Source organism: Thalassophryne amazonica, chromosome 3, assembly GCF_902500255.1.
Source record: "Thalassophryne amazonica chromosome 3, fThaAma1.1, whole genome shotgun sequence".
In the NCBI taxonomy this organism is placed as follows: domain Eukaryota; kingdom Metazoa; phylum Chordata; class Actinopteri; order Batrachoidiformes; family Batrachoididae; genus Thalassophryne; species Thalassophryne amazonica.
This window is the reverse complement of record NC_047105.1, coordinates 80,748,798-80,769,425: the sequence shown is the minus strand read 5'-3', so window position 1 is coordinate 80,769,425 and position 20,628 is coordinate 80,748,798. Positions and strand designations below refer to the sequence as shown.

At 40.3% G+C, this 20,628-nt stretch overlaps 1 protein-coding gene across 5 annotated transcripts in view; it reads right to left on the bottom strand.

The window, feature by feature from the left end:
• The window catches only part of ppfia4 (PTPRF interacting protein alpha 4), a 289,705-nt gene that overhangs the window by 73,538 nt on the left and 195,539 nt on the right, over window positions 1-20,628 (bottom strand). For all 5 annotated transcript variants that reach the window (XM_034166938.1, XM_034166935.1, XM_034166936.1 and 2 more), the window contains exons 3-5: window positions 9,028-9,129; window positions 8,733-8,897; window positions 5,240-5,314 (exon numbers count right to left, since the gene is read on the bottom strand). In XM_034166938.1, coding sequence (XP_034022829.1) covers window positions 5,240-5,314; window positions 8,733-8,897; window positions 9,028-9,129 — 342 coding nt within the window. The remainder of the gene's footprint in view (window positions 1-5,239; window positions 5,315-8,732; window positions 8,898-9,027; window positions 9,130-20,628) is intronic.

Below are 20,628 nucleotides of genomic sequence, written 5' to 3'. Positions count from 1 at the left end.
AATCAGGAAAAAGACATGCTGTGGAGGGGAGCAGAGATCGATCACTAATGATTAAATGCAGAGTGGTGCATACAGAGCAAAAAGAGAAAGAAACAGTGCATCATGGGAACCCCCCAGCAGTCTACGTCTATAGCAGCATAACTAAGGGATGGTTCAGGGTCACCTGATCCAGCCCTAACTATAAGCTTTAGCAAAAAGGAAAGTTTTAAACCTAATCTTAAAAGTAGAGAGGGTGTCTGTCTCCCTGATCTGAATTTGGAGCTGGTTCCACAGGAGAGGAGCCTGAAAGCTGAAGGCTCTGCCTCCCATTCTACTCTTACAAACCCTAGGAACTACAAGTAAGCCTGCAGTCTGAGAGCGAAGCGCTCTATTGGGGTGATATGGTACTACGAGGTCCCTAAGATAAGATGGGACCTGATTATTCAAAACCTTATAAGTAAGAAGAAGAATTTTAAATTCTATTCTAGAATTAACAGGAAGCCAATGAAGAGAGGCCAATATGGGTGAGATATGCTCTCTCCTTCTAGTCCCCGTCAGTACTCTAGCTGCAGCATTTTGAATTAACTGAAGGCTTTTTAGGGAACTTTTAGGACAACCTGATAATAATGAATTACAATAGTCCAGCCTAGAGGAAATAAATGCATGAATTAGTTTTTCAGCATCACTCTGAGACAAGACCTTTCTGATTTTAGAGATATTGCGTAAATGCAAAAAAGCAGTCCTACATATTTGTTTAATATGCGCTTTGAATGACATATCCTGATGACTCCAAGATTTCTCACAGTATTACTAGAGGTCAGGGTAATGCCATCCAGAGTAAGGATCTGGTTAGACACCATGTTTCTAAGATTTGTGGGGCCAAGTACAATAACTTCAGTTTTATCTGAGTTTAAAAGCAGGAAATTAGAGGTTATCCATGTCTTTATGTCTGTAAGACAATCCTGCAGTTTAGCTAATTGGTGTGTGTCTTCTGGCTTCATGGATAGATAAAGCTGGGTATCATCTGCGTAACAATGAAAATTTAAGCAATACCGTCTAATAATACTGCCTAAGGGAAGCATGTATAAAGTGAATAAAATTGGTCCTAGCACAGAACCTTGTGGAACTCCATAATTAACTTTAGTCTGTGAAGAAGATTCCCCATTTACATGAACAAATTGTAATCTATTAGACAAATATGATTCAAACCACCGCAGCGCAGTGCCTTTAATACCTATGGCATGCTGTAATCTCTGTAATAAAATTTTATGGTCAACAGTATCAAAAGCAGCACTGAGGTCTAACAGAACAAGCACAGAGATGAGTCCACTGTCCGAGGCCATAAGAAGATCATTTGTAACCTTCACTAATGCTGTTTCTGTACTATGATGAATTCTAAAACCTGACTGAAACTCTTCAAATAGACCATTCCTCTGCAGATGATCAGTTAGCTGTTTTACAACTACCCTTTCAAGAATTTTTGAGAGAAAAGGAAGGTTGGAGATTGGCCTATAATTAGCTAAGATAGCTGGGTCAAGTGATGGCTTTTTAAGTAATGGTTTAATTACTGCCACCTTAAAAGCCTGTGGTACATAGCCAACTAACAAAGATAGATTGATCATATTTAAGATCGAAGCATTAAATAATGGTAGGGCTTCCTTGAGCAGCCTGGTAGGAATGGGGTCTAATAAACATGTTGATGGTTTGGATGAAGTAACTAATGAAAATAACTCAGACAGAACAATCGGAGAGCAAGAGTCTAACCAAATACTGGCATCACTGAAAGCAGCCAAAGATAACGATACGTCTTTGGGATGGTTATGAGTAATTTTTTCTCTAATAGTTAAAATTTTGTTAGCAAAGAAAGTCATGAAGTCATTACTAGTTAAAGTTAATGGAATACTCAGCTCAATAGAGCTCTGACTCTTTGTCAGCCTGGCTACAGTGCTGAAAAGAAACCTGGGGTTGTTCTTATTTTCTTCAATTAGTGATGAGTAGAAAGATGTCCTTTACGGAGGGCTTTTTTATAGATCAACAGACTCTTTTTCCAGGCTAAGTGAAGATCTTCTAAATTAGTGAGACGCCATTTCCTCTCCAACTTACGGGTTATCTGCTTTAAGCTACGAGTTTGTGAGTTATACCACGGAGTCAGGCACTTCTGATTTAAAGCTCTCTTTTTTAGAGGAGCTACAGCATCCAAAGTTGTCTTCAATGAGGATGTAAAACTATTGACGAGATACTCTATCTCACTTACAGAGTTTAGGTAGCTACTCTGCACTGTGTTGGTATATGGCATTAGAGACCATAAAGAAGGAATCATATCCTTAAACCTAGTTACAGCGCTTTCTGAAAGACTTCTAGTGTAATGAAACTTATTCCCCACTGCTGGGTAGTCCATCAGAGTAAATGTAAATGTTATTAAGAAATGATCAGACAGAAGGGAGTTTTCAGGGAATACTGTTAAGTCTTCTATTTCCATACCATAAGTCAGAACAAGATCTAAGATATGATTAAAGTGGTGGGTGGACTCATTTACTTTTTGAGCAAAGCCAATAGAGTCTAATAATAGATTAAATGCAGTGTTGAGGCTGTCATTCTCAGCATCTGTGTGGATGTTAAAATCGCCCACTATAATTATCTTATCTGAGCTAAGCACTAAGTCAGACAAAAGGTCTGAAAATTCACAGAGAAACTCACAGTAACGACCAGGTGGACGATAGATAATAACAAATAAAACTGTTTTTTGGGACTTCCAATTTGGATGGACAAGACTAAGAGTCAAGCTTTCAAATGAATTAAAGCTCTGTCTGGGTTTTTGATTAATTAATAAGCTGGAATGGAAGATTGCTGCTAATCCTCCGCCCCGGCCCGTGCTACGAGCATTCTGACAGTTAGTGTGACTCGGGGGTGTTGACTCATTTAAACTAACATATTCATCCTGCTGTAACCAGGTTTCTGTAAGGCAGAATAAATCAATATGTTGATCAATTATTATATCATTTACCAACAGGGACTTAGAAGAGAGAGACCTAATGTTTAATAGACCACATTTAACTGTTTTAGTCTGTGGTGCAGTTGAAGGTGCTATATTATTTTTTCTTTTTGAATTTTTATGCTTAAATAGATTTTTGCTGGTTATTGGTAGTCTGGGAGCAGGCACCGTCTCTACGGGGATGGGGTAATGAGGGGATGGCAGGGGGAGAGAAGCTGCAGAGAGGTGTGTAAGACTACAACTCTGCTTCCTGGTCCCAACCCTGGATAGTCACGGTTTGGAGGATTTAAGAAAATTGGCCAGATTTCTAGAAATGAGAGTTGCTCCATCCAAAGTGGGATGGATGCCGTCTCTCCTAACAAGACCAGGTTTTCCCCAGAAGCTTTGCCAATTATCTATGAAGCCCACCTCATTTTTTGGACACCACTCAGACAGCCAGCAATTCAAGGAGAACATGCGGCTAAACATGTCACTCCCGGTCTGATTGGGGAGGGGCCCAGAGAAAACTACAGAGTCCGACATTGTTTTTGCAAAGTTACACACCGATTTAATGTTAATTTTAGTGACCTCCGATTGGCGTAACCGGGTGTCATTACTGCCGACGTGAATTACAATCTTACCAAATTTACGCTTAGCCTTAGCCAGCAGTTTCAAATTTCCTTCAATGTCGCCTGCTCTGGCCCCCGGAAGACAATTGACTATGGTTGCTGGTGTCGCTAACTTCACATTTCGCAAAACAGAGTCGCCAATAACCAGAGTCTGATCCTCGGCGGGTGTGTCGTCGAGTGGGGAAAAACGGTTAGAGATGTGAACGGGTTGGCGGTGTACACGGGGCTACTGTTTAGGGCTACGCTTCCTCCTCACAGTCACCCAGTCAGCCTGCTTTCCCGGCTGCTCGGGATCTGCCAGGGGGTAACTAACAGCGGCTAAGCTACCTTGGTCCGCACCAACTACAGGGGCCTGGCTAGCTGTAGAATTTTCCACGGTGCGGAGCCGAGTCTCCAATTCGCCCAGCCTGGCCTCCAAAGCTACGAATAAGCTACACTTATTACAAGTACCGTTACTGCTAAAGGAGGCCGAGGAATAACTAAACATTTCACACCCAGAGCAGAAAAGTGCGGGAGAGACAGGAGAAGCCGCCATGCTAAATCGGCTAAGAGCTAGTAGCTATGCTAAGCTAGCGGATTCCTAAAAACACGCAAAGTGAATAATGTGTAAATAATTTAGAGGTGATTCAGCAGAAGGAGTGCTTTAGTTAAGGCACGTAAAGATTACACTGGGAAACAAATCGTAATCTAGATAACTAGATCAATCTAACTGCGCAGATTAAACAGCTAACAGATACAGAAAAACACCGCTGTGCTCCGGAACAGGAAGTGATACAATACCGCAGTGAGAGCCAACCACCAGTAGAGTCTTATATAGTGAGTTAAGTCACTTATATAGTCTTATATAGTGAGTTAAGTCCTTTAGAAACTATTATAAATACAACTCTCATCATTCCTGTTCAAACGTGAAAACAGTTGTTTATATATACAAATTATCAAAATAATTCATGGAAAAATAAATGTATAAGCTTCAACAAGTTATCCACTTGATACTGGGGCTTAGTAAATCACTTTCTAGACTGATTCACTGTGCCCCGGGTGCATGTGACACACGAGTCATGTTATCAAATAGCTGATAGTCTGGAGAAGACATAACACATACTCATCATTTGGACGGGGTAGTCTTCTAACTAATCACAATTTTTTGGCCCACCTTTCTTCTGTTGTGAGAAATAAATACAAAGACACTGACATCCACAAAATTTCCTTTTAATAGGAAAAAATTGACTTCACTTGCCACTTAGTTTTACCCTTAATGTATCCAAAAACAAAACACTAATTTATAAGGGGGGGGGGGTGTGTCTTTATGCATAAAAATATGGCATAACTGCTGCAAATATATATGTAGTTTTGCAGATATAGCCACTGATTCACTTTGCCCCGTGATTCACCGTGCCCGGTTTCCCGTACCTTCAAACCGAAGTCAATTTCCGTGTATTCTTGTGGATACTTGGCGAGTAAAGGCTATTCTGATTGTGAAGTATGAATTTGAAGGCTGCAGTAAGTATTTATCTGCACCATTTATGATGTCTTATCACATCCGACTGCAGGCTTCAACAGGCGACTGAACCAAAATCACATACAGCCACGGACGAACACGCGCGCACACACACACACAGACACACACACACACACACACACACAGGGTTGCAAAGCTCACCTCTTGTGTAGTAGCTGCTAACTGTCCCTCCAGAGTGGCCACTCTCTCCAGAGACACCCGAAGCCTCTCGCGCACCTGAAACCAAAAAACACCCCAGCCAAGCATGAGGACGTCTGCACAAGGGCGAACAACAAATGGATGTGGGAGGAAACCGGAGCACCCGGAGGAAACCCACGCAAACTCCACACAGAAAGGCCACAGGCGGGAATTGAACCCATGACCTTCCCGCTGTGAGACAACAGTGCTAACCACTAAGCCACCGTGCGGCCCATAGTTAATACAATACTCTGAATTTACGAGTGTTTGCTGAATCCAGTGTAGAACACTCCCATGAACCCATCTTAATAACAAAAGATATGAGTATGAGAAATATCAGAGAACTTTACTTTGTATATATTCTTACATGAGGCATAATGTTGACAACAAACAAAAAAACAAACAAACACATTTTTAAATTTTCACCAAAATGTAACATTATCTATTTCTGGATGTGCTTCAGTATTTACACAAGCTTAATGAAAATTGATGCATAAATCATGCTCTGTTTCAACACTATTATTATTTTTAATTTAATGGGTCTCACCCACTACATGGCCCAGATCCAAAGTGCAATTGCAACAAATCCAAGCCAGACCACACACACACACACACACATATATATATATATATATATGTATATATGGACTTAAAACGCACTTCTTTTCCCTTTCGTATGGCTAGGGAACTGGCATAGTATATTACTATGCTTTTTACTGTTTTAATTCATTTTATTAGGAAACAGAGCATGCCACGGCCTCAGCTTTATCTAAATTCTGGGTCTTTTAGTGAAGCTAGTGGCCGGTGGTCACTTTAGTATTTCTTCTGTTTTTCTTGTTGCTTAACGCTGACAAATTATACTGTATTTGATGTCTTTCTGATGCCTGATTCTGTTTTTTCTCTCTCTGTTTAAGATGCAGCTCCATCCAGAGATGGGTGTGGTGTCTGTTTTATATTTCTGTACCCTCCTGCCCTGCACACCGGCAACATTTCCTGCATTTTCGTTTTGTGAATTATTCTGTAAATTGTGTCAGTAGCATGGCCCAAGCAGAGAGTCACCTCTTTGAGTCTGATCTGCTTGAGGTTTCTTCCTCAAATCATCAGAGGGAGTTTTTCTTTACAACTGTCGCCTGTGTGCTTACTCTTGGGGTTGGTAAGGTTAGACCTTACTTGTGTGAAGCACCTTGAGGCAAGTTTGTTGTGATTTGGCGAGATATAAATGAAAATAAATTGAAATCTATCTATCTATATATATATATATACAGTGAGGAAAATAAGTATTTGAACACCCTGTGATTTTGCAAGTTCTCCCACTTACAAATCGTGGAGGGGTCTGAAATTTTCATCTTAAGTGCACGTCCACTGTGAGAGACATAATCTAAAATAAAAAATCCAGAAATCACAATGTATGCTTTTTTTTAAAATAATTTATTTGTATGTTACTGCTGCAAATAAGTATTTGATCACCTGTGAAAATCAATGTTAATATTTGGTACAGTAGCCTTTGTTTGCAATTCCAGAGGTCAAAGGTTTCCTGTAGTTTTTCCCCAGGTTTTCACACACTGCAGCAGGGATTTTGGTCCACTCATCCATACAGATCTTCTCCAAATCTTTCAGGTTTGGAGTTTCAGCTCCCTCCAAAGATTTTCTATTGAGTTCAGATCTGGAGACTGGCCAGGCCACTCCAGGACCTTGAAATGCTTCTTACGGAGCCCCTCCTTAGTTGCCCTGGCTGTGTGTTTGGGGTCACTGTCATGCTGGAAGACCCAGCCATGACCCATCTTCAATGCTCTTACTGAGGGAAGGAGGTTGTTTGCCAAAATCTCGCAATACATAACCCAATACATTGCACCTGGATGCAATGATAAACATTGCATCCAGGTTATGAAAAATATGAAAAAAAAGAAGAAAATATTAAGAGAACTGATACAGTGTTATGGCATTTGGCCTGATTTTTGGTGAAGATTTTGGTGAAGATAAAGAAAGAAGGTCTTATTTAATTTTTCAGTGTGTGGAAAAAGTTGTGAATTTGCACTTGTTTTATTTGGATTTGTGCAAAAATCAGTTTTATCAAACGTTTTAATCGGGTTCGCAATATTTTGGGCTCATTTTTGTTCCACAGAGGAGAAACATTCCAGACACATCCAAGTAGGGCCATTTTGTTGTTTATCATTCACTGGACACCTGGAGCACAAGGTCGACTGCACCGTATTAAAGGGAGGATGGCTCCCTTTAATACGGTGCAGTCGTCCTGTCCCCTTTGCAGAAGAGCACCTCCAGAGTATGATGTTTCCACCCCCATGCTTCACGGTTGGGATGGTTTTTTGGGGTTGTTCTCATCCTCTAAACATGGTAAGTGGAGCTGATTCCAAAAAGCTCTATGCTGGTCTCATCTGACCACATGACCTTCTCCCATGCCTCCTCTGGATCATCCAGATGGTCATTGGTGAGCTTCAAACAGGCCTGGACATGTGCTGGCTTGAGCAGGGGGACCTTGCTGCCCTGCAGGATTTTAAACCATGACAGCATCATGTGTTAATTTAATTTAATTTAATGAGCTTATAATGCGCCAAATCACAGCAAAAGCCGTCTCAAGGCGCCTTACATAAAACAAGTCAACATAAAATTGAATAAATAATTAAAAATGAATAAAAAATTCAAATACATAAATAAAAACAGAAGTAAAAGAATAAAACAAATAAAAATAAAAACTATCCATAAGAAAGAGAATAAAAATAGGTTTTGAGTCTTGACTTAAAAATGTCCACAAACTCAGACTGCCTCACAGACTGCCTTTGTGACTGTGGTCCCAGCTCTCTTCAGGTCATTGACCAGGTCCTCCTCTGTAGTTCTGAGCTTTCTCAGAATCATCCTTACCCCACAAAGTGAGATCTTGCATGGAATCCCAGACCGAGGGAGATTCTGTTGCCTGTTGCCTGAGATGCCTGTTGTCCTGTAGCCCATCCCAGCCTTGTGCAGGTCTACAGTTTTGTCCCTGGTGTCCTTAGACAGCTCTTTGGTCTTGGCTATGGTGGACAGGTTGGAGTGTGATTGATTGAGTGTGTGAACAGGTGTCTTTTATACAGGTAACAAGTTCAAACAGGTGCAATTAATACAGGTAAAGAGTGCAGCAAAAGAGGGCTTCTTAAAGAAAAATTAACAGGTCTGTGTGAGCCAGAATTCTTGCTGGTTGGTAGGTGTTCAAATACTTATTTGCAGCAGTAACATACAAACAAATTATTAAAAAAATCATACATTGTGATTTCCGGATTTTTTTTTTTTAGATTATGTCTCTCACAGTGGACATGCACCCAAGATGAAAATTTCAGACCCCTCCATGATTTCTAAGTATATATATATGTGTGTGTGTGTGTGTGTGTGTGTAGTACCAACACACCCTGACTCCACCAATGTTCTATGTTCATATCTGCCTCTCTCTGTATATGTGTGTGTCCACCTTTTCATCCAGAGCCTTATGGTGTTCAAACAGTGACTTCAAGGCTTTGAGGACTTCCACCTCGCTGGAGACTCCAGATGGCGGTGGTGCCTGTCTCTTTACCACTGTCATCCTCAGGCTGCGTTCATGACGAGACACCAGACACTCCAGGTGCTCCAGTAGCAGCTACAGTGCACAAGCACACATACACACACACATATGCATGCACAATTGAAGAGAATACAGGCTAAGAAACATTGTTTGATATCTCAGACACCACAGACAACTGTGTACGAACACACACTGATGCACACACCCTGGTGTTGTTTCTTTCAGCTTTCAGCTCAGATATTTCCTCCTCTTTCTCCAACAGCTGCTCCCGGCATATGTTCAGCTCCTTCGTCAGGGTGGCAAACTCCTACACAAAACACATGAGTTTAACAAATAACACAGTCCATCCATTGTTTTTGTGAGACTGAGCATAAATGCCTATACAGTCTCAAGGGATGTGGTGACGATTCTGCAGTTTTGTGGACCAAAGACACACTGTCAATGCTGTGTGACAATCAGTGTTGCCACAGTTACTTTGAAAAAGTAATCCAATTACTGATTACTGATTACTCCTTGAAAAAGTAACTTAGTTACTTTACTGATTACTCAATTGTAAAAGTAACTAAGTTAGATTACTAGTTACTTTTTTAGTTACTTTTCCCAGCTGTCGACAACAACCCTCTGCCACCTCAACATGACAATGATACCTGTTTTGCCAAAATTCAGTTTATAGTCACCCTTTCTTGACTTCAATGAAAATAAATACTTGTTTTATAAAAAGTAAAATAAAGACCTCTATCTTGACCTCATATTTAACTGTTGACAGCACTGTAACAGTAAAACTTGCAATTTCGAACCTACATTTTTTATAAATGTAACTATTAAATTCTAACATTTTTCTAACATTTAAATTCTCTCTAAACATTTTACTTGTCGAAATTATTATTATTTTAAGCAATATTAGTAGTTGTAGTAAAAAACGGCTTCAAAACTGGACCTTTAATCTAGGGGTGTTGTGAGGGGGGCACATCCTTGCCCCACGCCCCCATTCCATCTGGATTCGCCCCTGCTTTGGCGTTTGAACACAAAGAATGGATAACATTTATTTATGCAGAAAAAATGACCAGATTTACAGGTAAGAAAGTTTTATTGCGTTTTCACATCATGTGGTCCTCAGAAAGAGAGTTTAGGTGCATTTGAGTGGAAAATAGTGTTAGTTGTTGACACGTCGCGGAGGATCAGCTGTTTTTAACGACCAGATACAGAGCGGCTCAGCTCAGAATTCTAAATAAAGGAGGAAAAAAAGTATAAAAATGTCTTTGTAAAGCTCAGTGCAGGTGTGCTGATCACCGCGCTTTAAGAGGTGAGGACGAGTCGAGCAGCTGCAAAAAACCGTGGATGAAAAGCTCACAGCTCACTGAAAGTGGGCAGTTCAGTCGAACCCCGACCTCCTGCCCACGGACCAAGTTTAATGCTGCTATCGACCCACAATGAAAAATAATAGTAACGCACAGTGACATGGAGAAGTAACTTTAATCTGATTACTGATTTGGAAAGATTAACGCGTTAGATTACTCGTTACTAAAAAAAGTGGTCAGATTAGAGTAACGCGTTACTTACCGGCATCACTGGTGACAATAGTCCCACGTTTTAAGCATGTTTGGCACAAACAAACTCATTCTATAATGAGCCAAGCTGGTGCAAGGCTTTGTTCCTACAGAACGATACAAGTGATTCATGTGGAAAACATTAATAAACTGCTGTAATAATAACAATGCTCTGACAAAACTAACTGACGTACAGCAAAGACGTCACTGCATCTTCAACTGCAGACATCCAAAATTAGTAAGAACTCAACACGTGGACTAAAGTGCTTTCTGGTATGGCCGGTTCCAGTCTTTTCAGCATTTTTCAGTTATTTCAGTGAAGCATCAGACAGATGTTGACGGACACAGTTATGGACAGAGACGTCTGTCCACACTCTGCGGACATTTGTTTTTCAGTATACATAAAAAACACCATCAAAACTATCAAAAAATTTTAAAGAAATTTTACACATAAAATCTTTTCATGAAGTATTTAACGGCCGCAAAGCCCACATCCATCGAATTAATTGCCTACTATTTTGCAGCAGAAACATTATTATGATTTTCTCCACTGTGACATGTTTGAAGTTGTCCGAAACAACCAAGAGGGTCTAATGAGTCATCTAGTGGATGCTTTTAACATCCATGCCAAGTTGCCACCATAAAGGATGTGTCAGTGTATGTCGGTGGCGACTTTTACGCTGTTTGACAAGCACGGGTAGATTAACATATGTAAATGAGCCTTAAGGCTACCTTACTACCCGGTCTTGTAAGTGGTAAAATGTGGATGAAAAAGAAATAAAGTGTATGAAGACACCTATTTTTGCCATTTTTGCCTGGCAACTATTTGTCCCTTGAAAGGTATAGCCAAGCACCCAAAATAAAATGAGGAAAAATTAAAAGCATCAGTGAGTTGATGCAAACCCTGTGCTCATTGAACAAACAACTTCTTTATATAGCTTCATTGTGACATCATCATGACAGCACTTATGCCAATAAATAACAAATTGGTTTGCTTCAGAACATCTCTCTTGCTCTATTGGTTGCAAGATATAGCATTTTTATTAACCCCTGCCAGCAAAGTTGGGTGTAGGTTATGTTTCACACCTGTTTCTTTGTTTGTGAACAGCCTGGAACCCATAATCTTTCATATATTGTTATGATTTTTTTTTTTTAAACAGAGGATTCATATCCTGATAGGCAAAAACTGATTATATTTTTAAGGTCATAGATCAAAGGGCAAAGTGAGGAAAAATCTTGGAAAATTAGAAAAATCCCTATCTTTAACATTGAACGAATTTTCAAAAATTCATAACTGTCAAACAGCAGCAAATTTCTTTCATATTTGACAGCATTATGTAGGATGGTATTGTTTATTGACTGACGAAGTTTGATCTGGATTACAGATTTTGTGGCCATTGAAGCCCCCCATTTAATGTATATATTTATATGAGATCTTAATCAAATGTGCCCCAGTCACTCTCATATTTGAAAGTGAAGTGCAGACTGGCACTCACTATCACCTGAAAAAGTTTGATTCGGATCTCAGTGTGGATTTTGTGGACATTTGAATTTAATTTTGAAAAGCCCATTTGATGTACATTTTGCATTATATCTCAAACAAAAGTGCCTCAGTCACTCTCATTTCTGACAATGAGGTGCAAACTGGCATTCTCAATGAATAGTTTCATCCACATCTGATCATTTTTGTGGATTTAGCGGATATTTGATGTTAACATTGAAAAGCCCTTTTGATCTATATTTGATCGGTTATTGCAAAGGCTTTTCGTCCATCCGTCCATCTGTCTGTCTTGCTCAGCATAAGTTACTGCTAAGGCCTTCAAACTGACGGGGAACATTCTTGGGACACAGACCTTGGACAAGTTAAAAGATGGCTAACCTTGACCTATTTTAAGAGGTATTTTAAGATGTTAAAAAATCACATTCTGTACCTAATATTACAGCATGATATCGTGAGCGTTAGTGTGGTTACACCACTTCCTGGTGTTGCTAGTTGCTAAATTCGCTTCATTTTTGACTAGAAACACTTTTCTCATATATTATGTAACAGCTAGCAAGAAATAAAGACTTCTAAAACTGAAAATGCTGTTTTTGGAACCTAATAACACCTCTGAACTGATTTACAAGACAATTCACTCAAAATGTAAAATTTGTGTCTTTAATACCTGCAAATGCAGGTATTAATGACACAACAGGGTGATCTACAAATATTGCTTGATTTGCACAACTTCCGCTCTTGTCAAAAGCTCATATATGCGTACATACAAGGTCTCTTGCAGACACTGTTAAAACATAAATATTGTTTTGATTGATTAATTGATAGAGGGGCTTTATTGAACATGCACAAATTTTACAAACTACAATAGGTATCTTTACAATTAATTAAACAACTGCAAATTATAAAGAACACAATGCTCATACGGCTGAGGGTATTTTAGCATTGCGTTATACGAGGTCTGTGATAAAAGTAACGGACCTTATTATTTTTTTCAAAAACCATATGGATTTGAATCACGTGTGATTACATCAGACATGCTTGAACCCTCGTGGGCATGCGAGAGTTTTTTCACGCCTGTCGGTTATGTCATTCGCCTGTGGGCAGTCTTTGAGTGAGGAGTCGTCCACCCTCTCGTCGATTTTTTCATTGTTTAGGAATGGCTCAGAGACTGCTGCTTTGTTTGATAAAAATTTTTTCAAAACTGTAAGGCACAACTGAGTGGACACCATTCGATAAATTCAGCTGGTTTTCGGTAAAAATTTTAACGGCTGATGAGAGATTTTGGTCTGGTAGTGTCGCTTTAAGGACGACCCACGGCGCCTGACAGCGATCTGCGCTTCGAGGCGGCAGCGTCTCGCCGTTTCAAGTTGAAAACTTCCACATTTCAGGCTCTGTTGACCCAGGAAGTCGTCAGAGAACAGAGAACTTTCAGAAGAAGTCGGCATGAGGAGTTTATTCGGACATTCCATTGTTAACGGACATTTTGTAATGAAAGAACGTGTGGGCAGAATCGCATGTCGGGCCGGACCCGACTGCGGGGGATCGCGACAGGAAAAACACCTCCGTTGGAAACCTTAACGGGCAAGTTGGAACATGCCCAAGCTGTTAAACAATTTCTCAGTTACTCACTTGTTGAAAGCCATCAAAAGCCGCCTGAATTTTACAAATGGTTTTCAACACAGAGGTGTTTTTCCTGTCGCGGCGCACACAGATTCGCCGAGTCGTCACGGAAACGACTCGGCGAATTTGCGCGCACGTCTTTCATTAAAAAATGTCCTTAAACAGTGGAATGTCCACATAAAGTCCTCATGCCGGCCTCTTCTGAATCTTCTCTGTTCTCTCACGACGTCCTGGGTGAATTAAGCCTTAAATTAGGATGTTTTCAGGTCGAAACAGGCCAACGGCGGCACCTGGAAGCGCTGCGTGACGTCCCGCTCCGTGGGAAGTCCTTACAGCGACAGAAACACCCCATAATCTCTCATCAGCCGTTAAACTTTTCACCGAAAACCAGCTTAATTTCTCGAATAGTATCCATTCGGATATTCCTCACAGGTCCAGAAAAAATGTTGATAAAGCAACGCGCGCCGTCCGCAGCGGCTATTCAGACAAAGAGATTCCGACGGGCGGGGTGGAGCACTCCTCACTCAAGGCCTGCCCACAGGCGAATGACGTCACCGACACGCGTGAAAAAACTCACGCATGCGCACGAGGGTTCAAGCTTGTCTGACGTAAAAACATATGAATCAAATCCATTTATTTTTTGAAAAAAATAAAAAATAAAAAGGACCGCTTTTTTCATCACAGACCTCATATTATTTTAGCTTATGAAAAGCCACTTCTAACAGGACTTTGACCTTGAAACTTTTTTCCAAGGTAAAAATGTGTGGAATTGGAAACTAGTGTTAGCGGAGGTGCTTTAGTTTAGTGCTTTAGTTGAACTGTGTTTTTGTTGACCTTGATCTTTGTTTGATGCTCTCCAAAACTTAATCATCTTGAGATGTCTTCACAAGTACAATTCCTACCAAATTTGATGAAAATCCGTCCAGCTGACGCACGCACACACGCACGCACGCACGCACGCACGCACACACACACACACACACACACACACACACACACACACACACACACACACACACACACACACACACACAGAGGTTAAACAGGTTAACAATTACTTCAGTATAAAATATGATTGCACCTTTCCTGTTATTGGTGCAGTGTGCTAGTCCAGGTAGCTGTATCGCTGCCTTCTTCAAATATTATGTAAGATGTCAGAATACCCTTTTAAGAGCGCCACAAACACACTTTGAAATTTTATGCCCACTTGAGCTGTGAAATGATGGCTCATTAATTTTAAGACTTTGAGAGAAGGCTGCAACAGTACTACGCTTGTTTTTTTTTGTAGTATATAAACTTCAATAAGGTTTTTGAAGTGTGAATATCATTATCTTAACAGGCAATTCTTTGCAATCCTCTAACATGATGGCAATTACTGGTGAAAGAGTTAAAGGGGAGATTAGTTGTGTAGACATAGAAGGCTATTTTTACAATATAGTAACAGACATGTCAGTAACTAACACCGCATTACAGTGTACAAAACTGAAGCAGTAAAAACCCAAACCATTCAGCTTGCCAGAAAGTCAGTTTAAAAAAATAGTGATTGAAGTTACAATGAATTTAGTTTTTTATTTATTTTCATCAACTTCATTCTCACCCAGTACAAGTACGGCAGCTATGTTACTAAGCTCAGTCTGACAGCTGCTATTCTCAGTCCGATTGTTGCTACACTCAGTCACATGAATGTGACCCAGATGTCTGACTAAGTTAATGCCACTAATCCATGGGTTAAAGCAATAAATTTTCATCTGACTGAATTTTTTTCCTGGCAAAAATCAATGCCAGCAATTCCCTAAAATGTGGCGTAGTGGGGGCACACACTGTTTTTTCCTCAATAAATACAATAAACACATTATACAGTATACAAATCTATTCTAAATAGCCTCTAAGGAGAGACAAAGCATAAAAAGAATGCAAAACCTGAACATAAAGGTACATAAAAGGGTGGTGGTGGTGGTGGTGGTGGGGTGTCTTGATTCTGGGGGTGCTTCCCCCAGAACATTGTTTAAAGAGTAAGTCAAATTTTGTGTATTCTGGTGAATTTTAATGGGTATGAAGCCCTCTGAAACCTAAAAGTCACTCAAACTGTCAAGTAAAAACACAGTATTTATTCTGGGGGGTGCTCTTTAAAAGAGCAAGTCAAATTTTTCATGCGCACTGAGAAACTTGAAACTGTCTTATTCACATTTAATCGGTAAAATACTCTCACTCGAGGGGGCGCTAGAGGGAGCTTCAACATGTGAGACGTGTTTGGGCGAGCTCCTGGGGAAAGTGTTGATAAATGTATATATTAGTGCTCTGAACGCTCCTTTATTGCTGTCCAACAATCAATTTTATCTCCGTAAGTGACCAGAAACTGCTTTTGCTACTTATTTTTTCCTTCAATGGCTACTACGAGGCCCAAAGGGGAGTCGACCAAATCAGGCCGCTCGAAGCCACGACACTCACCTGACCCCGAGACACAAGAGAAGCTCCATGGTAATGAGGCCTTGCTGCAGAGATTTGAGGATAAAATGGAGGATATGCGTACTGATATAATTTCTAAGTTTGAATCTGTGGTCTCAGAGACTGTTAAGAAAGAGATAACATCTGCTTTGAAACCATTGGAGGAGAAGGTCGTCTCGTACGGCGGAGCTATACGGGAATTGGAGCAGTCGGCTAATGACAATGAAGGTAAACTAGCTAGCCTTCTGGACGTGGTTGAAAAGCTATCATCTACGGTGCAGTCCCCAAACAAAAAGTGTGAGGATTTGGAAGCTTGCTCCCGTTGGAATAATATCCGAATTGTGGGTATTCCTGAGGGTGCAGAGGGCCCTCGCTCCACTGACTTTATAGCTAAGTTTTTACGGGACGTGCTACGGCTTGAAGATTTACCTATATTGGATAAGGCTCACCACACGCTACGTGCTAAACCAAAGGACGGTGAGGCTCCGCGGCCAGTGATTGTACGAGTGACCCAGTTTCAGACCAGGAATATTATACTACGCCGCTAAATTAGGATTTAATACTCTAGCTTTGTCTGAACAAGTGTTAACTGAGTAGCTGTTTTTGGTTTAGTGTTGTTGGACCTAAGATGTATGATGAATACAGCACTGTGTGCCCTTAACTTTATCACTGTTGCTATCTTTTGTTATTTTTATTTCTTTTATGGGGCATTTATAATTTATTGCACCCCCCTTGGTCGCCAAGGAGCAGGAAATTTAAACTGTGTAGAGCGACAGAATTTGGTGTGTTTACGGGGTGGGATGGGGCTTCCTTCACAGGTGTGTGGAGAGGGGGTTGGGGCCTCAGTTGTTCTTTGTGGGATGGGTGTGTTTGGTTATTTGTTGTTCTGGGGGAGGGGTACTGTACGTGTCTAAACTATAGAGCAGTTTTTATGTTTTTACCAAATGTTTTTCGGGATGCTGTTTTTATTATTATTATTTTGGGCTTTTACTTATGGCACAGGTGAAGGTCACTAGTCCCATAGGAGGGGATATTACATTTGTTACTCTGAACTGTAAAGGACTGAATAACCCACTTAAACGTAATAAGATCTTACACTATGTACGCCATCTTGGTGCCCAAATAACTTATCTTCAGGAAACCCATTTGACAACTTCTGATCTGCCAAAACTGAGGCGAGGTTGGACTGGCCAAGTCTTCTTTTCCTCCTTTTCTAGTAGGTCGAGAGGGATGGCTATTATGATACATAAGTCAATACCTTTTATTCATTGTAATACCACTTCTGATCCTTCTGGTAGATTTCTTATCATTACTGGACGTATTTATGACATAAGTGTTGTTTTGGCTAACATTTATGCATCTGTTTGGGACGATGAGGCTTTTTTTTAGGAGGTTCTTTTCTCTTTTGCCAGATCTCTCTTCACATCAACTGATTCTGGGGGGTGATTTTAATTGCTGGCTGTATCCTAAATTAGATTGATCTTCACCAACTACGGGGGTTTACTCTAAATCAGCTAAGACTATTAATCTCTTTATGGAAGAGTTTGTCATTGACCCCTGGCGTTTTCATAATCCTACTAGAAAAGAATATTCTTTTTTCTCGAATGTACACCATACATTTACACGAATTGATTACTTTCTGGTGGATAGTAGACTTCTTATGTCCATTTCAGATTGTAAATACAACCCAATAGTCCTATCAGATCATGCAGCTGTTTCTATGAAGGTTCGTTTTTGCAAACATTCAAATTTCCGCCCACCCTGGCATCTTAATTCTAGCCTACTCCTTGAAGAGGATTTTGTCAAATTTGTTTCTGAACGAATTGTGTTTTTTTGGAAGTTAATGAAAACCCTGATGTTAAGGCCTCTCTGTTGTGGGAGACTCTAAAAGCTTTTATAAGGGGAGAGATAATTTCATATGTAGCACACAGGAGAAGGCATAGAAAGGAGAAATTGGCTCAACTTGCACAGCGTCTATCACATTTAGACTCCCTTTATGCTGCCTCAAATTCATCAGATGTTTTTAAGGAATGGATCTCTGTGCAGACAGAATATGACTTAGAAATGACACAATACACCTCGGAGCTTCTGCTTCGCTCCAGGTCGACATATTATGAGCAAGGCGATCGGACTAGTAAACTATTGGCACACCGTTTACGTACTACATCCTCTCAAGTAATTCCACAAATCAAATCCTCTGCTGGTGTCACGTCAGATCCACTAGAAATTAATAAAGCTTTTATGGATTTTTATAGTTCCCTATACTCCTCCGAACACATGTCAACAACAGATTTTAAACCTTTCTTCGACCAAATTAATGTCCCTACCATTGGCCCAAATTTAGTAGATGATTTGGAACAACCAATTACACTTGCAGAACTCGAACTGGCAGTTAAATCATTGACCAGTGGCAAATCCCCGGGTTCGGACGGGTTTCCAGCAGAGTTCTACAAGACATTCTGGAAACAGCTTGCACCTTTAATGTTGAATATGTATTGTGAGTCCTTTAGAGCTGGGGTCCTTCCTGAAACTCTGTCCCAAGCTTGTATTACTGTATTGGTGAAAAAGGGCAAGGATCCTTTACAGTGCGGCTCCCATCGGCCTATTAGTTTATTAAATGCAGATTTTAAGATATTGTCCAAATTATTGGCCCAGAGATTGGAAAAAGTTCTCCCTTCAGTTATCTCCCTTGACCAAACAGGGTTTATTCGGGGCCGTCACTTTTTTTTAACATTAGACGAGTGCTTAATGTGGTTTATAACTCAACATCTTCGACACTTTCGGAGGTCTTAGTTGCACTGCATGCGGAAAAAGCCTTCGATAGAGTAGAATGAGACTATCTTTTTTTCACTCTACGTAAATTTGGCTTTGGGGAAAAATTGATTTAGGTTACTTTATATGTCGCCACAGGCTGCGGTTAAGACTAATGGTTATACTTCTAAATTTTTTCCTCTGACGTGCTCGACCAGACAAGGGTGTCCACTTAGTCCTTTATTGTTCGCAATTGTCATGGAACCACTTTCAATTGCTTTGAGGACACACCCTAAATTTACAGGTGTTTCTCGAAACGGTGTGGAGCTGAAGGTTTCTCTGTATGCAGATGACCTGTTGCTATTTGTATCAGATCTCCCTAGCTCAATCCCTGCTGTCCTGTCAATATTAGAGTCCTTCGGTAAGGTTTCTGGGTACAAATTGAATCTAGGCAAGAGTGAAGTTTTTCCCATTAATAAACCTGCCAAGGAATTCCCTCTACAAACTCTTCCATTCAAGGTTGCTAAGTCTGGCTTCCGTTACTTAGGTATATTTATAGCAGATACATTTAATAACCTTTTAAAGAAAAATTTCTTTTCACTGTTATCGCAAGTTAAAGATGATTTGGATCGTTGGTCTCTTCTTAGTCTATCCATAGCGGCCAAGGTAAATTCTATCAAGATGAATATTTTTCCCAGGTTTTCTTATTTGTTTCAAACTATACCAAGTTTCCTCCCTCGCACCTTTTTTTGCAAGATTGATAGTCTCATTCTGGACTTTATCTGGGGTAAGAAGCCTCCTAGACTGAAACTGCAGTCATTACAGAAACCCAAGGTGATTGGTGGAATGGCACTTCCTAACCTGTTGTTCTATTATTGGGCAGCTAACATTAGAAATTTGGGCTATTGGCTTCAATATGAATCCCTTGAACATGTTCCACTCTGGTTGGATATTGAGGCCAACTCCTCAAAACCAGTCACACTAAAGACCCTATTACATCTACCTCTCTCATTCTCACCCCAAGCTTACTCTAAGAATGTAATTGTTGTTTCTTGTCTTAGAATATGGTGCCAATTTCGCCGTTATTTTGGATTTCAGACTTTATCTACTACAGCTCCGATCATGGCCAATCCAGCTTTCCCTCCTTCTATAATTGATGATGCTTTCTCAGTTTGGACAAAATTGGGATTGAAAACTGTAAAAGATTTGTATGTGGGGGGTGTCTTTGCATCTTTTCAACAACTGGCAGAGAGGTTTTCACTGCCTCAAGTGCATTTTTTTTTAGGTACCTCCAAGTGCGTAGCTTTATTCAAACCACTTTTCAATGTTTCCCTTCTATCCCGGACAGTCAAGACTTTGACAAATTTTTAGTACCCGCTCCATCTATTAGAGGGGCAATTTCATATTTTTATTTAAATATTTTTAATCTTTGTCCAGACAGTTCTGTGGCGGTCAAGACCAGTTGGGAAACTGACTTGGGAGAGGTTATTCCGGACGAAAATTGGAAAGAAATCCTACGCTGGGTTCATAAATCTTCCATTTGTGTGAAACATTGTTTCACACAGTGTAGAATTTTGCATCGCACCCATTACACTAAGGCCAGGCTTGCGAAAATATTTGAAGGGACATCTTCAGCCTGTGACCGTTGTCAACAGGACCCTGCGGATTATTTTCACATGTTCTGGCTTTGCCCGGCTTTAAAAAATTTCTGGTGTGAGGTCTTCCATACATTATCTAAAATGTCTGGTATTACACTTGCCCCTGTGGCGATTACTGCACTTTTTGAAGTTTATCCCTCTCTGCCTGGGCTCTCCCCCGTATACAGGGACATGACTGCCTTTACAACTTTATTAGCAAGAAGGCTAATATTGTTGCACTGGAAATCTGCTCGTCCACCTACTCACATTCAGTGGATTAGAGATGTATTGTATTTCCTTAAGTGTGA